The 19,451-nt window shown below is 32.5% G+C and overlaps 2 protein-coding genes across 3 annotated transcripts in view; one reads left to right on the top strand and one right to left on the bottom strand.

Moving 5' to 3' along the window:
- Positions 1-1,000: 1,000 nt before the first annotated feature.
- Positions 1,001-14,977, top strand: LOC144851504 (kynurenine 3-monooxygenase-like). Its single transcript, XM_078709010.1, has 13 exons — positions 1,001-1,104; positions 3,472-3,541; positions 4,219-4,316; positions 4,496-4,585; positions 5,132-5,180; positions 6,676-6,763; positions 8,478-8,646; positions 10,090-10,341; positions 10,689-10,778; positions 11,644-11,701; positions 12,275-12,357; positions 12,876-13,037; positions 13,813-14,977. Exons 1-13 carry the CDS (start codon positions 1,075-1,077, stop codon positions 13,909-13,911), a joined length of 1,338 nt encoding a protein of 445 aa, XP_078565136.1. The 5' UTR covers positions 1,001-1,074; the 3' UTR covers positions 13,912-14,977.
- Positions 14,978-16,364: 1,387 nt separating this feature from the next.
- Positions 16,365-19,451, bottom strand: part of LOC144852166 (uncharacterized) — a 133,219-nt gene continuing 130,132 nt past the window's right edge. The window contains exons 2-7 of one of the 2 annotated variants that reach the window (XM_078709916.1): positions 19,220-19,338; positions 18,888-18,958; positions 18,261-18,401; positions 17,577-17,694; positions 17,281-17,347; positions 16,365-16,698 (exon numbers count right to left, since the gene is read on the bottom strand). In XM_078709916.1, the coding sequence (XP_078566042.1) occupies positions 16,598-16,698; positions 17,281-17,347; positions 17,577-17,694; positions 18,261-18,401; positions 18,888-18,958; positions 19,220-19,324 (603 nt within the window). In that variant the 5' untranslated portion in view covers positions 19,325-19,338 and the 3' untranslated portion in view covers positions 16,365-16,597. The remainder of the gene's footprint in view (positions 16,699-17,280; positions 17,348-17,576; positions 17,695-18,260; positions 18,402-18,887; positions 18,959-19,219; positions 19,339-19,451) is intronic. The other variant, XM_078709915.1, reaches the window with a different exon arrangement.

The raw sequence follows: 19,451 nt of genomic DNA, 5'->3' as shown, positions 1-19,451 counted from the left end.
AAGTTATCAACTGAATATCCTACCTAAGATAAAAAAAAAGCAAATGGTTTATTTAACCATTTTTTTTTCTTTTTCATAAGCGAAATTGTTCTTTTTGGATTTTCTTTACCAAAAGTGAATAGCTTTATTAAAACTACAAAGAAAAAGGCATATTTAAAGATGTATTGTCCCTTTGACTAATTTCAAAAAAATAAAAAATAAAAGATTTAAAGAAAAGGTGGGTCATTTTGAAGTATCATAATAGTTAATAACTATCACCAAAAATTTTTCGAAAAAAAAAATCATTTAACTGAAATACAGACGTTTTTTTGTTTAAAAAATAACTTTGACTTCCAGTCAAAGTTTTCAATCAAAACATATCCCATAATAAAACGCACTTGTTTGGCTACTCTGTATGCATATTTCATAAAACTTCCTCACGATCTGTGTGAAAATACCTTCTCAACTGTGACGAGTTGTAAACAATCCTAATTAGCATATGCATAATGTGTACTCGTGGTTTGAAATCTTTGGTTACTTTCGCTAATTCCAGACGAAATGTAATCAAACTAATTTACTGTAATTACGTAAACTTATTGTTTTTGGCTCGAATTTTCGACTTAAAGTGAACAACTCTAATATTACTTTGATATGGCCAATTTAAATTTAGAATATTTTGACCTTCATTTTTTTGTGTTTCAAGGGACAATACATCTTTAAAGTTTTATTTTTTTATAAAATCATATAAGTTAATTATAAGCTAAATTGTTATTGTTTGGCAGGTTTTTTTACCAAAGTGAATAGCATATTGAAACTACAAAATGGTTTGATTTATACATTTCATATTTTATTAATGTTTTGGGGGACAATACAATACGCCTTTAATTAGTGCTGTAGTATAATTTAAATTATATTTGTTACAAAAACAAACTTTTTCATGCTGGTACTTCCTTAACTTTTGGACACCCCTTCTGATATAAATGGAATGTCCCACCAATATATAAAATAAACAAAATACTGCACAGCAGCAGCGTGTGTGTATCGTGTGTAGTTTGTTCATATGTTTGGTTTTTGTAAAAGGCCTACACGTTAATCATGCATGCTATTATTGTTGGTGGAGGATTGGTATGTAATTTATGATATTCTTATTCACTTTTCATGATTTATGTGGGCTAAATTTTATACTAGGCCTAGGAGGCCTACATAGGCTTAGCTAGGCTTGCCAGTTGTGCTGAGTTGATTGGAAAGCCTGCTGACATGATTTAGGGCCTCTTGGGGTGTATGGTCATTTCGACGGGATCCAGTCAAGTCGCCCCATCGCAAAGTCGCCTCATACAAAGTCGCCCAATACAAAGTCGCCCCATCGCAAAGTCGCCCCGGCACAGTCGCCCCATCGCAAAGTCGCCCCATCACAAAGTCGCCCCAACGCAAAGTCGCCCCAACGCAAAGTCGCCCCATCGCAAGGTCGCCCCATCGCAAAGTCGCCCACGGTTTTATTTCGGTATGATTATGAAGCGCCGCCGCTAGTAGTACGCTGTAGTCGGTTGCGTTTGATATCGATTGCGTTGTTACTTTGGTCGCGCTAAATGTCGTATACATTATAATGTTTATCCTACTTATATACATAATTTGTGTTTTAATTTTTATTTTACAGGTTTTAATGGAGTGATGTGCTTTTTAAAAATCATTAAAGAAATATAGTCCCTTGTTTGAAAGTTCTAAAAAGATTATCCCTGATTTATAGTTTAAAATGTTAATTTAATATGATTTGAAAATTAGTTACCAGAGCCACAATTACGAATCTTTCTTCAACCTACGCGTGGATACCAGCTCATTTTTAGGATAATATAATAAATGTATAAATGTGTAGTAGGCCTTCGTATAGATTTACAGTAGTTAAAACAATAACAGTGTTGTAAGACAATGAGTGTTATAGGCTACTTATTGATCATTTTGCATTTATTGACAAGTTATGTGTCTTAATTTTATAATGACTTTTAAAAATGAAGAAAAAAAAAAAAATTTCATCGCCGATATGATTGTTTTACATGCAGGTATTTTAGTAAAATTTAAAACGCTACATTTTGACCATGGAAAAACCATCGTACAGTATCGTGTGCGTGTTTTTTAAAAAGGGGAATCCCCGACGGTCAGCAGAAAGACGTAGCAGCTGTGAGGAAACAGATACCAGAAGGCGCAGCTCCGATTGGTTTCAGAGAATGTTTCAGATGGCGAGTCGCCTTTTATTCAACAGCACAATGATCATTTTACTGAAGAAATTCTTTTCAACCCTTTTGGTTTTAGAACATTCTAATTATCATATGCCTAATAAATATCCTCATATCGGGTGTATATTTAATTTTAAATTAAACAAGACAGTGAAGAGGCACGGAATAATACGTACACGGACGTACGACGAATACACACACGCACGTCATCATTTACGACATATAGTGGTAATATGATGCAATTTTATAATGGATATAATGATGGGATTGCCTTTCCAGGCTTAGAATCAATGTTCATTGTAATACTATGTATATAATAGTAAACTGAATGTTTATAAATAAATTGTTTTACGTAATTTGTTGCATATAAAATAAAAGACACAGACGCAGCCTACGTTTCCTATAAAATATTTTTTCACATTTAAATAATTATAATACTATAATCTTAAACTATGTTTACAAATTGTCATTTTTTTAAGGCACACATCTTTCTCATCATACTGACCTGTAAAATAAAAACAAAAATCAATTATTAATATAGGCCTAATAATAATAATAAATATTCATCGACCAAAGTAAAAATAATCTAGATCGTATAACATTATTTTATCGCGACCAAAATTAAACGCGACCGATTTCGAACGCGACTGATATCATCGTAAAACTCCGGCGGGGTTTCCCCATCTTCAGATGGTGCGTTGTAGTGCGACAACGGCGGAGTAATTACGGGGGTTTCCCTCTGGTAAGCTAGCACGTTAGTGCGACCGCGGAGTGATTAGTCGGGGTTTCCTCTCTGATGATGGGGGTGCGTGCCGATCGTGTAACCTGAGACTACATGACGGGGCTTCCCCTTTTATGCATACACGTTCCGTGTTATTTTGTGTATCATTGCGACATTTTACGCACTTGTAAACTATTTTTTAACGTTTTGGGGCGACTTTGCGATAGGGCGACTTTGTGATGGGGCGACTTTGCGATGGGGCGACTTTGCGTTGGGGCGACTTTGCGATGGGGCGACTTTGCGATGGGGCGACTGTGTCGGGGCGACTTTGTTTTGGGGCGACTTTGCGATGGGGCGACTGTGTAAGGGGCGACTTTGTATGGGGCGACTTTGCGATGGGGCGACTTGACTAGCATCCATTTCGACCGCCATTCATTTCAGACAAGAAATAACCGATAAAAGTTAACTGATAAAAAACCGATAAACTTCCTGTTGTCAATATTATTGTCATATTACAAAATGTTGAATGTTTTTAAATTGTAGGTAGGGTCATTGGAGGCATGTTTTTTGGCAAAAAGAGGGTTAAAGGTAGATTTATTTGAAGCCAGACAAGGTAAAGTTGCAGTGAAAAAGTGTATTTATAATAAATCTTTTATTTATTTCTTTATATTATATATTTAGGCAAATTGCCATGGATAGCCATAAGCAAATTCATTCACATCCATCTTAAAAGGTGGCAATCCTGTTTACAAGACAAACATATACACAAGATGCTTTACATATAAACAAGTCTATTAATATTAATATTTATCAATATAATTATAAGTCTTGGGAGTGGAGTTATAAATTGTCATTAGAAAAAATCCTGACAGACAGGACTTGAACCCAGGACCCTTGATTATTACTCAGTTAAGCAAATTCATGTTGCAAAGGTTAATGATCAATAGCATGGTCAATTGTGCGTGAACAGTAATTTAAAGTTTTCAACACAGAACTAGGCCTACTGTAGTTGCACTGTGCAGATAGGAAATTTTACATTAAACGTATGATCAACCGTGCCAATAGCAATTAATCCATGACCACCAATAGTCACAGCCTTAAAGCTGATTTTCCACTTAGTCGAATTTGTTTGCTCGAATCAAAAGCGTCAGCTTATGTGCATTCATATTTGTGATTTGGAAGATGGAAATATGAATGCGCAAGCTGATGCTTTCGATTTGTACAAACAAATTTGACTAGTGAAAAATAGGTTTTTAAAAGTAACTTTCCCCTAACCTTTATTCTGAGCAGATATTCGTTTGCTGGAGCATGTGAAAGGACGAAGTATCAACCTTGCTCTGTCTGTTCGTGGTAGAGAAGCTCTTGGAGCAGTTGATTTGGAACATGAGGTAATACTGTAGAAGTCTACATAGTACATTGAATTTAGAGTACCTCAAGATTGAGGTAACTCTCATGTAGAAGTCTGCATAATACATTGAATTTAGATTACTTTAAGATTGAGGTACCTCTCTCTGTAGTATGCATAGTACAATTTAGAGTTTGTATCCTATTTTTCCCTATCCCATAGGTTGTGTCTGGTGGAATACGAATGAATGCCCGGAAAATCCATGACATTAATGGAAAGCTTTCAGCACAAGCATACGGCACTAAAGACCAGGTAATAGATCCTTTTGATTGGCTGTTTTAACTTGAAACTAAGAAAATACAGCCACAGTACAGTCTTTATCAGCAAACTTTGAGATGATCTGTACTCTTTTTTTTAGTAGCGTACAGTTTTAATCCTGCACATGCACATTTATGTACACAAACCAACAGCCTTATATCCCATCTGAATAAAATCTGATTTTTATTATTATATGAAATTTGAACAATAAAAGGAACAAATTTGTACCTTTTTTATTTATATCTTCATACTGAGTGACCTATTCAGTACAAGACTGTTCCGCTAGAGGGCTCAATACAGTACGTAATCAGCACACCGAAAATTATTTCCTTACTTTTTTCGAATAGTGTACCATATTATTTATTTTTGACATGTTCAATGTGTGTACATATGACCAACAGCTTTAGATCCCATCCAAAGGATGAGAGCTTGTAATCTATCTAACCATTTAGCAGGATTTGAAATACAGTAACAGAAGGTGTTAACATTCTTGTTTTAATTGCATTATTTAAATTTAGAAACTGTATATTTTTTCTTCAGTACATCTTATCTATAGATAGACGGAAATTAAATGAAACTCTACTATCAGGTAGGCTTACTTTTTAACCATCATTATTTTTAATAAATAGATTAATCTTTGTTGTTTACTGTATGAATTAAAATGTTTCTAGAAAAGAATTTAAAGCAACAAAAATAATAGGTAGTTTTTAGAAATATAATTTTGATATCGTTTATAAAATGAGTAAATGTAATTTAACTATTGGATATAGTTTATTATTTTTACTATTGTATGCCATGTGACCCACAATCATCCAATCAAATAACAGGAATTTATTTATATGTTATATAATAATTATTTATTAACATTTAATACATTATTTTCAACTGTACAGAAAATCCAGTTAGAAATTCAATAATTCAACAGTGTAATAAAAATATATATATTAGAGGACAGCCATATGTTCGCTGGTATAACCTTGGTAAAACCTTGAATTAAACAATTAAGATAAGTGAAATATATAAAAAAAAGCCAGCAAAATAATGCCTTTTGTAAGTAATCAATTATTAAAAAGATATATATTAATATTTCCTGAGTTGTAAAATTGACTGATCTATTTGTAATGAGGCGGAGACGAATAAATAAAGCAGTGAAATGAATGAAACGCTCTCTGCATTCAATTTGTTTTAAAACACACCTACTGTTCATGAAATAAACTTTTATTCAATTTATCCATCAATCATAAATCATTGACAAAAGCTAAGACTGTTAAAAGAAGTAGTGCTCCAACTTTGGACGTGGAGTAGAACAGTTAAAATCGGCACTCACTACATTTTCAAACACAAATCAACCTCATGTTTACAAGCTGAACGTGCATTAGAGTGTGTTCATTATCACCATTAGATATCACTGTTCCATTAGATATCACTTTTCCGTTAGATATCACTTTTCCATTAGATATCACTGTTCCATTAGATATCACTTTTCCATTAGATATCACTTTTCCATTAGATATCACTGTTCCATTAGATATCACTTTTCCATTAGATATCACTGTTCCATTAGATATCACTGTTCCATTAGATATCACTGTTCCATTAGATATCACTTTTCCATTAGATATCACTTTTCCATTAGATATCACTTTTCCATTAGATATCACTTTTCCGTTAGATATCACTTTTCTGTTAGATATGGCTAATTCCAAATGACATGTGATGTATAAAAGACAATATACTCTTGTAGTTAAGTGTTCACCTTTCAATTATAAGCAAAGTCTATGGTTCATACAATACATGCCTCTTAAGCTCTGTCTACACTATCAAACTGTATGTGACAAACAAATAGGATGTGCCCATATATGGACATGATGATGTCATTTAACTACCATATTCAGACACATCACATTTTTGTCAAACTAGTTTGATAGTATAGACAGAGCTTTATGACGCAACTCCTCTCCAATTTAAAATATATGAGATTTGAGTTGTTAACTATAAACTATACTTTACCTAGTCACTGTACTTTTTCTATATCTGACATAAATGTTTTTGTTTATTAATGACATTTCAATCCACCTCCATAGCTGCTGAATCCAATTCTAATGTCACGTTGCATTTTAAACATAAATTCATAAAAGCAGATTTAGATGAAGGAAAAGCAGTGTTTCTGAAGTAAGTATAATTTTGTTATGGTCTCACTCGAGTACTGTATGTTTGTTATGATACTTCTACACCAAGCTTTTGTTTTTGGGTGGTAGACAAACGATGAATGCTAGACAAAGGACGGACGTTGGAGAAAAGACAGACATTGGACAAAAAAAACGGACATTAGGCAAAGAACGAACATTAAATCGACAAAATACATTTTTTAGAGTGTACAATTTTTAATACATAAAAACCATGTTTGACCAGTAAAATCCACACATTTCGTGTGCTTGTGCACACTTTAAAAAACCTAGTACTGTACATTTTCCAGGATGAGTAGGGGGTTGCCCTGGTCTAGCTCCAGCGACTGGACAGATGACAGAGCGCCTGTAATGGCAGCACTGACATGACATGACCCTTAGTGGAGAAACATGTACAGTAGACGAAAAGTTTAACATAAAGTCAAAAGGACCCATGAGCAATGATTATTTGTATGATGCTATAAAAAGGGAAATTATATTATAATTATATTATTGTATCGTGTTTCTATAGTAACATTTTGTCCAATCGTATATTTCACTGGCAGACCCTTTCTTTGTTGTTGCTAGATTATTAAAAAAATGGAATTTTATTATCATAACCAAACTGAATGGAACTCCTTAAAACCAAGAAAAGTGTAAATCCTACCATATGGTATATTTTTATGAGATTAATTAATTTATTCATAGAATAGAGAGACATATTCTTTTATGGGGGAAAGTGACAAATTCGAAGGCAAGGAGATCAAATGAGCATTTTTTTTTCAAAGGCTACCCTTTAAAATAAAGATATGAAAATATACAGGAAAACTGATTTTTTTATTGATTGTAAATAACATGTAATTTGGCTTCTGGCCACCATATGTTATATTTTTATGTGATGAATAAATAAATAAAGTGGTATTATTATTCAATTTAATTGTACAATACAGTCACATACTTAAACTGCATGGATTTTCTCATCATGGGTTTAATATTTTATTACTTTTCCTGTATTATTAAATGGTGTATGCCTTGTTGTTAATTTTAATATTTAAATGTAATGATATTTTGCGAGGGGTATGGTGTGGCTGTGATGTACTAGTACACTGGGGTAACCCCCTACTCATTTTGAAAGATGTAATAGGTTCTTTAAAGTGCCCATGAGCTAGATGTGTACACTGGACCTACGGTTTATACAGTAGTCCTTATCCGAGAAGATAAAGTATAGTTACAGTTAAAACTAAAGTATATTTACAGTTTTAAAAAAATGTTTATTTTATTATACTCTCTTTTAAAATGGAGGAACATGATTTAAAGGTTTGACCCATACAAAATGTTTACATAATTAAATACATATTTACATTATATAGATACAAAAAGTTATATAATGATTAACAATCACCAAAAAAAACAATACAAGGACTTAAAACAATAAAATATAAATTCATATTAAAGAGTGATTTTCATAACAGGCCATAGATGTAATTATTAATGATTTGCAATTTATACCACAAAATGGAGCAAATTGTTTTATCTTGCATTGTTATTTTATTCTTTTTCTTGTGTTTTTTATATGGCCTTTAATTTGCTGAAATATTATTATATAAGGGCAAGGAAATTTCCTAAATGTTTTCTGTTTTTTACTATTTAAAATGCATTCTTAAAAAGGTGTCTTTTGTAAGGAGACTATTAATTTGCGTGAATTACTTGAATGCTTTCAGTTCAGATGGACAGGAAGTAGAAGCACATGCTGACCTTATCGTAGGCTGTGATGGCGCCTATTCAGCGTTACGTAGACACATCATGAGAACGACACGTTTTGATTACAGTCAAGAATACATTCCACATGGCTACATGGAGCTGTCAATTCCACCAAGTAAAGATGATAAGGTAAGGTTGTGCAGTTTTGAGTGAATCCCAGATGTTGGGAATGGGATTGCTATTAAAAGATAGTCTTTATGTTCTCTCAGAATGTTCTGTAGAGATGCATCCAGGCTTTTAAAAGTATTATGGATGAAAAATGTCAAAAGTTACAATTATGCAGTCTGGGGTGAATCTAAGATATTGGGTAAGGGATTTCTAAAGAGATAGTCTTTAGGTTCTCTCAGAATGTTCTGTAGAGATGCATCCAGGCTTTTAAAAGTATTATGGATGAAAAATGTCAAAAGGTACGATTGTGCAATCTTGGGTGAATCTAGGATATTGAGAAAGGGATTGCAAAAGAGATAGTCTTTAGGTTCTCTCAGAATGTTCTGTAGCGAATGCATCCAGGCTTTTAAAAGTGTTATGGATGACAAATGTCAAAAGGTACGATTGTGCAATCTTGGGTGAATCTAGGATATTGAGAAAGGGATTGCTAAAGAGATAGTCTTTAAGTTCTCTCAGAATGTTCTGTAGGGAATGCATCTAGGCTTTTAAAAGTGTTATGGATGACAAATGTCAAAAGGTACGATTGTGCAATCTTGGGTGAATCTAGGATATTGAGAAAGGGATTGCTAAAGAGATAGTCTTTAAGTTCTCTCAGAATGTTCTGTAGGGAATGCATCTAGGCTTTTAAAAGTGTTATGGATGACAAATGTCAAAAGGTACGATTGTGCAATCTTGGGTGAATCTAGGATATTGAGAAAGGGATTGCGAAAGAGATAGTCTTTAAGTTCTCTCAGAATGTTCTGTAGGGAATGCATCTAGGCTTTTAAAAATATTTTTTAGAAGTATTATAATTATGGATGACAAGTTAATTATTAATAATTGATGTGAAATATTGTGACACAGTGATCGGCGGCAAGTTCAATGCTCATTACATTGCTTGTACATTTGTGCAAGACACAAGCATGTTTTCCTCTCTCCACTTCTCACAACTGCACTGATTACTACTAGAAATCCAGCCACAATTCAAATTAAATTTGACATCAGATCAGATGCTCTGAATAATTAAGCATTAGATGTAATCAATTCGCATTCACAAATTAGTTTTGTTTGCCAATGATATTTTACACTTTAATATTGTGTAATTTGTAGATCTCAAATATAAAAAGCTGGTGAGATGGTACATTGCATGTATGACATGCTTAATCATGTTGTCTCGCTTGGGAGCCTTTTATTCATGTTTTTGATTAAAATGTGCTATATACAAATTTTTGAAATATATTCAGATATATGATAATATAAAAAAAACTCCAAAAAAATAAAGCAAGCCATATGATTCTATATTTCGACCTTTATTTGTTCATTTTCAGGAACAAAGTTCAAATTATAGAATCTTTTCATCATTCCATAGCCAGAGTTTGTTTTATATTATCATGCAGTATATCAAACTGGACCCTTTGTTTTCAGTTTCAGATGGACCACAACTTTCTACACATTTGGCCTAGAGGAGAGTTTATGATGATAGCACTTCCTAACCAAGATAAATCATTTACACTCACTCTTTTTATGCCATTTAACATTTTTGAAAGCATCAAAACCAACGAAGATCTGCTGATTTTTTTTAACAAATATTTTAAGGATTCGATTGATTTGATAGGCATGAAGGAACTTTGCGACTGCTTTTTCTCCAGTAAAGCTCTCCCACTAGTCAGTATTAAGGTATGTAGTATCATACAAATAATGACTGTTTACGAGTGCAAGTCTTCTCGGATAAGAACTATAAACCGTAGGTCCAGTGTACACAGTTATAACCTGTGTGCACCCAGTTCATCATTCAAGACAAGTAGAGGGTTGCCTGGTTCAACTGGTTCACAAAACAGCCCATGTATCAGGGGGATTACCACCTATTTGCTAGGACAGTGATAAATTTACTATTGGTAATCTTTGGCCACATGTGCCTAAAGACAAAATAAAATGATTGCCTCTTATTATTTACGATGCCAGGAATAATAGCTAAGCTTGTATAGAGACAACATACTAAACATGGGTTTTTCTTTATTTAACAGTGTTGGCCTTATCATGTTGGCAAGAATGCTCTACTTCTTGGTGATGCAGCTCATGCAATGGTTCCGTTCTATGGACAAGGAATGAATTGTGTAAGATATCGTTTGTAATGTGTGTAGCCCCATCCATTGATGATCATGTTACTAATATGGAGACACATAAGAAGGGAGAGTAGTTTTCTCCCATTTCTGAGCCATGTTTCACCCACTCCTCATTTCCTTGTTAGAGCCATGTTTGTACTTTAGTGGAGGTGTGTTTATTATTATTTATGATTGAGCTCTTCTCTACTTCTAATGTTTTGTATTTGACCAAATTAGGTCCATTATGATATAGACTTTTAGTTTATAAGCATTCTTTACTATTCTGTAGTTGCCGAGTTATTTGCTGTTGGATGTGTATTATTGAATAAAAATAAATGGTCCTTATACACATACCTTATAAGGGCATGTGGTGCTTGCTGCATTGTTTGTATCCTTAGGCAAAACATTTTACTTACATTTGCCTCCACCCAAGTGTGTAAATGGGTACCTGGTCAAAACACAATTGCATTACTAGCTGCATTATGGGAGTATGTTTCCAAAGTTCAAAAAATGACTGGGTAATAATGTGAAGCTCTTAGAAGCATTGTGCAATAAGTACTGTATAAGTACTAGTATTATATATTATCCCCCTTTCTGTAGCATAAAGGGAATAAATGGTCTTTTAAGAGTCCAGTGGATGTGATCAAGGCTGAGATTCTGGGTCACTCCTAGACAGATTCAAATTCAAAAACTGTTATGGTCCAATATATTCATAAAGATAACAAATTGGAAATTCGTTGTTTAACATACTACTAAACACACATGCAGGTGAAATGACTGGCCTAAGTATGCAAGCCAAATAATTATCAAACAACTTTACTTTACCACTGACAAATTATTAAATTAAAAAATTGTTTTAATAATTTATTTAAAACAGGGTTTGGAAGACTGTCTTGTATTGGATGAAATATTTGAAGAATTTGGTAATGATCTTGGTAGGTAGTATTTCTTAATTCTCAAATCAAATTCTGTCTGGTTCCAGGATTTTTGTTTTTGACAGAATAACTTACTCACTAAAATAGCGACTTTTCATTTTTACGATGGTCGATGCGACTATGTGGATGTCACGTAAAAAGATCATTCTACGTATGTTCATACGTTTCTAAGCATTCACAGAATTATCCTTTTACTCGATAGGCGTGTATCAGTGTGTCGCGTTGTGAAACAAAAAATTACGCTAATAGTGATACGAGGATGATCTCTGTGTAAAGACCCTAACCGCTGACCTTAAAGTGTCATGTAAACATTATTATGCAGCGTCCTCATTCTGTTTCGTAAAATCGCCATTTTTTATGTAGAACAACATGTTTATCCTGTTTTGAATTTGTGATTAAATTTACCTTCCTTTTTTTGTTTTTAGTTTTCTTTTTTGTCATTATATTTTATATTGAAGTTATTTTTTAAAAATAAAAAATAGTGAACATATCTTTTAAAATTGTTTGTTTAACCAGTTGAGTTTATTTTCTTGTAGTATTTACAGCAGTGTTTCAATAATTTCTTTTTTTCAGAAAGTATTCTAAACACTTACTCAATAAGCAGGAACCCAGATGCTAAAGCAATATGTGATCTAGCTATGTACAACTATGTAGAGGTAATGTAACAGAATCATCAACATTTTAAAATTTAATTTTAATGAATGTGTAGTTTAAAGCCATGTATTTAATCGTAACTGAAAATACAAGAAAAAATAGCCGGACTATGTATTTGAGAATACATCCAATTACCCTCTATCTGCAACAATTCTTTCTCCTGTCTGACACTGCAAAGGAAGATGTTATCGAGATACACCCCCATTCTCCTTTGATAGTCAAAATAAAACTTTTTTCCATTTTGTTATATTTTTTTTATTAATAATAATATATATATAACGTGACGACCATAAGGGGAGAAGCATGTAGTTTAAAGTGTCCATTCCACATATGCCATGAGTGTATATTGCAGATATGGCACTATATAGTTATTATCATTATTATAATATAAACAAAAAAAGTATATAAATAGTAAATTTGCCAATGTGCGAAAAGTGGTGTGCCTTTAAACACTTAGTCTATTATATTAGTAATCCATTCCTGTCTACCTTACTCATATTATAATGACGTTTCTTCACAGATGAGAGATCTAGTTAATTCAAGAGGTTTTTTGTTTCGTAAGAAAGTTGATAACATTTTACATATGATCATGCCAAATTCCTTCATTCCACTCTACACCATGGTGTCTTTCACACGATTACGGTATCATCAAATCATCAAAAAGTGGAAGTTCCAGAAAAAGGTACATATCATTGTTCATGTCCATACTGGCATATTTCCTTATGAAGTGACTATTAGCATGGTTAACTGTGCATGTCTGTTAGCAGTTTCTATAATCATGTGCGCCTAGTTCCCACTGCCAATAAGACAACATAATCAAGAAACATGGTCAGCATTGCCGAAAAAAAAGGCATTTGACACAAGGTTGACCTTGCCAGTGAATTTCATGCTTGGTCAACTGTGCTGATAACCACCATAATAATAATAATAATATTTATTTGGAACAACACTTTTTTAACATATGCTTAATTACAAAATTTAATACAAAAACAATGGAAAAAAAACAAAAAACTGAAACTAAAACATTTTTCATATTTGATTAGGAACTAAAAACATAAAACCAAAATTGGGAATATAATTTATATGCATGATCAACCATGCATATAGGAAACTTTAAGTTGCAATAGCTTCATCAATGCGTTTTTAACTATGTTTATTGAACAAGGCCAACGCTATAATGTTTCATAGCCGTTTACTGCAATATATTATTATTTTTGGCCAAAATTGTGAACCTTTAACAGACAAGGTCAACAGTTTTGATTTGCATAAGAGCTAGGCCCAGGCGTAAAACTTGCAATTGGGTGATAGCATTTGTTGATTAAACAATTCTTTTTATCGTTTATTTGTTTTACAAAGTGGATGGATCTTGCATATTGGAAAATCATGTTAAAATTAAGTTTACATATTTGGCCAAAAAACTCTAAAAACTATTAATTATCATTTTTGTCTTTCTCCAGATAGTTGACTCAGCCCTTTATGTACTGCTACTATCTAGCTTTATAATACCAACTGTGTTTATTGCTTCAAACAAATTGAAACTGTGGAATCTGTGGTGAAGAAAGTAAATAAAGAGTGCCTTATTGCAGGTTTTGCACTGCATACTTTTACAGGTATAGGACAACCAAAGATGCTTGAAATCATAAATTAACATTAATTAACATAACATTACTTATTTTAAAATTGTATTCTGTTTATTTTGTAAGTGGACACCTCAATATTTACCAATCAAAAGTTTCATAATACATTCACGTACAACTCTTCATAACAAAATTCAATCGTCTATCAACTAAAAGTCATGGTAAGTCATGTCTCGGATCCATTCTATAGTCACCGTACAGATAGGCTGCTACATCAGTACTTCTATGAATGGATGGCTAGTTGGTGACAAGAACGCTAGTTGATCATACCCAGTACCCTTTTGATTTTACAATCATCGGGAAACTACCTTACAAAGTTGTTTGTTTTGCTGTCCGGTCAGTGCATTTGGTACCTCTTTTAAGCAGCTGATATCTCCCATAATTTGGATTGAAGCTATATGTTTTTGTATGATAATTTACAGTACCTTGCATAAATGGACACATGCTTGTAGCGAGATAAAAAGTTTGCCTTTGACACAGTTACTTGTCTCAGGAGTGTTGGCATTTGGGAGGTTCAACTTTATACAGTAGTACTAAAACAACTAATTTTTATTTTATCCTAATGCCAATACTGTATGGGATTGAGAATAATTTTTATAAATTGCTATGAAGCTATCAACAAAGAATTTAGATTTACATGTGGTTGAGAGCAGTGGGATTGGGGTGGGTGATTTTGGGTGAATTTGTTACTCTTGAAGATTTCAATATCTGTACCATTTTAACATTATGTTATATTAGGCAAACAGTTTTTATTAATTTATATTTCAGTAATATAATCTCTATGTTAAACATAGATCTAAAACATTGACAGTTTTAAACTGTTGTTGAGCCTGATGTTAGACGCTGAAAGTTTTAATTTATAGCTAATAGCTTAAATATCTAGGGTTCATTTTTACATCAGTACTAAAAGTACTATACATTATTTAACTATTTACGTGATTGATACAGGGTAGAAAATAAATAAACCTTAAAAACACAATACAAACTAGTGTTTATTATTATTATTTAATGTTTATACTTATTTTGGGATAATACTCCTGTATACCGTGTTGATACAGGATGCACCGGGCGGATCAAGAAATTCACTTGGAGTGGAAAGTTTCAACATGATTGAGAGATATGCCTGTTTGTATATGGAGAAGTATTTCATATATTTTACCTCAAAGATACATAAAAAGACAAAACAAAATACATGAAAAAAAAACAAGCACTAGGCTGACAGGATTTTCAAAAAGTGACCTTAATCACTATCTAGTAGGTTTCCTATTGCACTACATTTACAATATAAAAAAAATAGATATTTTAAATACATATAGGACACTATAATTTACTTTAACTATTTTGAATTCTATTCAATATACATACACCTTCACTGTTTAAACTAAAAACAAAAAACAAAACAAAAAAACTTTAAGCCTATATATATTGGACCAATTTTTACATTTACTGTAAACTAAAACAAATATTTAATTACAGAATCTAATTTAGCTATCTGATTACAATAAGAATTGTTTTCGTATCGCATGGTAATTGCGTGATCTTGAAACCGGACAAAAACATATATACTATATAAATAAATATTAAAGGCTATTAAAGGTAGGTTGGTTAAATTAATTTGGTTTCACTTTCAAAGAATGTATAACAATGAATAATATGAGTGTATTCATAATAATGGGGAAACCCCACATTAAGGCTCAAGTAAAGACACAGACAAACTATTTTATATGCAGTTTTTATTACAAAAGTCCTGGTAATATCCAGACACAACTCCACTGAAAAATATAACCTCTATTTTTAATAATGCAAATTCATTAATGTATTATTATGTACTAACTGAAATATAATTTATTTCTATATCTCATCTGTATAATATTGCTTATAAATTAATATCAAAATAATGCAAAGTAACCAATGAAGTACACCCACCCCAATTCAGGGGACACCCCACCCTAATTCAGGGGACACCCCACCCTAATTCAGGGAAAATTCTGTGAAATGAACAAAGGCAATAATATGTTTGAATTAACACTACAGCCAACCCGTATTAGGGGACACCCTATTCAGGTGACACATTTTCTGTTTTCTGAAAGTGTCCCCTTAATAGAGGTTCTACTGTATATACTATGATATTGACATTATTATCAAGTAAGATCTGAAAGTGTCCCCTTAATAGAGGTTCTACTGTATATACTATGATATTGACATTATTATCAAGTAAGATCTGAAAGTGTCCCCTTAATAGAGGTTCTACTGTATATACTATGATATTGACATTATTATCAAGTAAGATCTGAAAGTGTCCCCTTGATAGAGGTTCTACTGTATATACTATGATATTGACATTATTATCAAGTAAGATCTGAAAGTGTCCCCTTGATAGAGGTTCTACTGTATATACTATGATATTGACATTATTATCAAGTAAGATCTGAAAGTGTCCCCTTAATAGAGGTTCTACTGTATATACTATGATATTGACATTATTATCAAGTAGATCTGCATTATATACACAATTAATAATACAATGTCAAAATGAGTAATCTTGGTTTACTGTACAGTATATGAAATAAAATAAGTTACTTTAAGTAAGTGTTTTAAGGAGGAGTTACATCTTGTAAAGAATGTCAGATCGAATTGCGTATTTGCGGCCTGAAAATAATTCAGATCCTTCATGCCTTATTTGATGCTCAAACACTAAAACTCGTCCTGAAAATAAAAGAAATTAATTAAATTATTTTAAACGCAAGGGCGAGTGGCTCAGTGTGTTGGACTGATCATGAGATCGCAAATGTGAATTCAATGCTAGCTACATTGCTTGTATCCTTAGGCAAGGCACTTTACTTGCGTTTGCCTTTCTCTAACCAGGTGTGTAAATGGGTACCTGGTAAAGTCAAAACACAACTGCGCTGATTGTGGGAGTATGTTTCCATACGTGTTTGATGTTGATTTTGAAAAAAATGACTGAAGTAATAATGTGAAGCTCTTAGAGGCTTTGTGCAATAAGTTTTATAAAAACACTTGTGATTGTTTCACTCACTTGAGTTGTGCCTACATCATTGCATTGTGTCCAAGTGGGAGGCCAGCTTTAACTACTTTTATTACAAATTTTTTATATACAGTATTTGAATTTATTCAGCATTTTTTAAACATTTTTTTGTTCACGTTGCATAACAAAGGATGTACAGATTAATAGAGGCAATATATCACATTACAACTCAGTTCATCCTACCCATCGCCATCTTAAATGACATACTATGAAGTAAAAATTAAATACATATATCACTTTACCTATTTTTGGTACACACTCCACTCGTTCGTCTTGTTTAAGAAATGTTGTACTTCCACCAGAAAACCCCTTCAAAATGAACATAAAAATATTGTTATTGTTTTGTCATGGTTACCAAGAACAATTGTTTCTGTTTATTTATGCATGTTACATACTTCACATTTGAGGTGATCTTCTCATATCATAATTCACAATAACATGTACACATAATATAATAATATGTAAATAAGTAATATTATGTTAGCAATGAAGTTATATTAAAATGTTTGAAAATGAAACAAATAAATATGCATATTACCTCATTTAAATAAATTTGAATAGTAATCTGTGTTAAGGCTGAGTTATCTTCACGGACATAGCAACCATCAAAGTGCGGCTTAAAAAATCCTCCTTTGTCATATCGAAGAAATCGAAACCTGAAAAAATGATGCAACAAAATTATTGAAAGGTAATAATTAATATAATTGTATTCAACAAAATATTTGATGGGCTTATGGTAGTGGTTTGTCCTATAAGTCATTTTGCTGATAGGCACTTCAAGTGCAAGAAGAAATTTGGAGTGGGTTGGCAATGTGGTCCAGCACATTTTAAAATTTAATACTGTACTATAGAATATAATACAAAAACAATTATGTTAATTTTTTTTACAATAAATCGGAGTGGTAAGGTTTCAACCTGACCACTTTTTTACAGTGACCTTTGGCAACTCGGTGGCTTGACCAGAGATTGTTCCCTTTTCTCGAGAAAACTGGACTACTTTATTGCTTGTGGCTACATCACCGTAAATGTTTATGTCATTAAATGTGTTGTTGAATAATCCTCCACAATTATGCGTATAATACTATGCTTAATTTTATTAACTAAATTCTACACAATACTTTAATTCCATTAATGCAATCCGAATGCTAATTGTATTTAGGCCCCTCTGGGACTAATTTTGAGCCATTATAGCAAAATATTATGAATCAATAAACATACGTACCTTTCATTTAGTCCTAAAACTTCACGATTCTTGAAATTAGTTGGCACATACTCGGCTATTCGCTCCCATACTTTATCCCTGATATCCATTGAATCAATTATACACCTATGTCCTCTTCTGTAGTCATTCATCAAATATTCTCTAAAGAAATAAAGAAACATTAATAATATAGAAACTGATGAAAAATTATTAATTTATTATTACTTTTTATCTGTATTTCCTATCCTGCCATTTTTGTTGTTATCACTAAATTGACTGTCAATTCCATCTTATTATAACCAACCTCATTGTCACTAACCACAATGTCACTAAACTCTCTGTCACCAGACTGTTGTCACTAACCACAATGTCACTAAACTCTCTGTCACCAAACTGTTGCCACTAACCACTATGTCACTAAACTCTCTGTCACCAGACTGTTACCACTAACCACAATGTCACCAAACTTACTGTCACCAACACAAATGTCACCAACCCAACTGTCACCAAAGTGTCAAATCATTTTTGTTTACTAATTCCATCATACATATAAATAACCTTATTGTCATCGATCCAACTGTCACCAACACAACTGTCACAAACACAATGTCACTACAATTTCAATATGTGTTAAGATGAGTTACTCACGATGCACCTGCATTGATTTTTGCCACTACAAATCCTTTATCTTCTGCTAGCTTAATCCATTCGTCACATTCCTATGGTGAATGTAAGTACATTGCAATATTCTATTTAACAGTTTTTCACTATAGACAATATTGTTCTGGGGAAATCTTTCATCCGCTTGAGAAAGCATTTATAGAAGCATTAAGAAACATCAATAAGCTTGGAAACATCTGATAATCATTGAAGTAATAAAAATATATATTCATTTATACACCTTCAAATGTTAGCCACATTATGAACATCTTTTCCTTCTATTATGCTATTTTGAAGCTAAAATCAAAATGATCTATTACCTCTTTAGTAAAAACATTGTCAAGATAAAAAGCCAACTTTTCTCCTTCCTTAAAACCTGGTGGGATGATATCAACCTTCTTTATATCACGTTTACTCTGAGCCATCTAAAAGAAAACAATTAATTAAATCTTATATTGTTTTTTAATAAACCATTTTTGACAGACTATTAATATGTCAGTGCTCCCTCGTTAAAAAATCCTGGATCTGTTTATCGTTTTTCTTAAGTGCATG

Source organism: Antedon bifida, chromosome 9, assembly GCF_963402885.1.
Source record: "Antedon bifida chromosome 9, ecAntBifi1.1, whole genome shotgun sequence".
NCBI classification, from domain to species: Eukaryota; Metazoa; Echinodermata; class Crinoidea; order Comatulida; family Antedonidae; genus Antedon; species Antedon bifida.
Note: the sequence above shows the minus strand (reverse complement) of the source record. Positions and strands in the feature narration are given on the sequence as shown.

Bases quoted from the DNA above. Each gene is read 5' to 3' on its own strand.
- LOC144851504 (XM_078709010.1), top strand. From the start codon at position 1,075: ATGCATGCTATTATTGTTGGTGGAGGATTG. The intron at 3,542-4,218 runs GTAAAGTTGCAG...TATTCTGAGCAG, and splicing joins TTTATTTGAAGCCAGACAAG to ATATTCGTTTGCTGGAGCAT. The intron at 6,764-8,477 runs GTAAGTATAATT...GAATGCTTTCAG, and splicing joins GGAAAAGCAGTGTTTCTGAA to TTCAGATGGACAGGAAGTAG.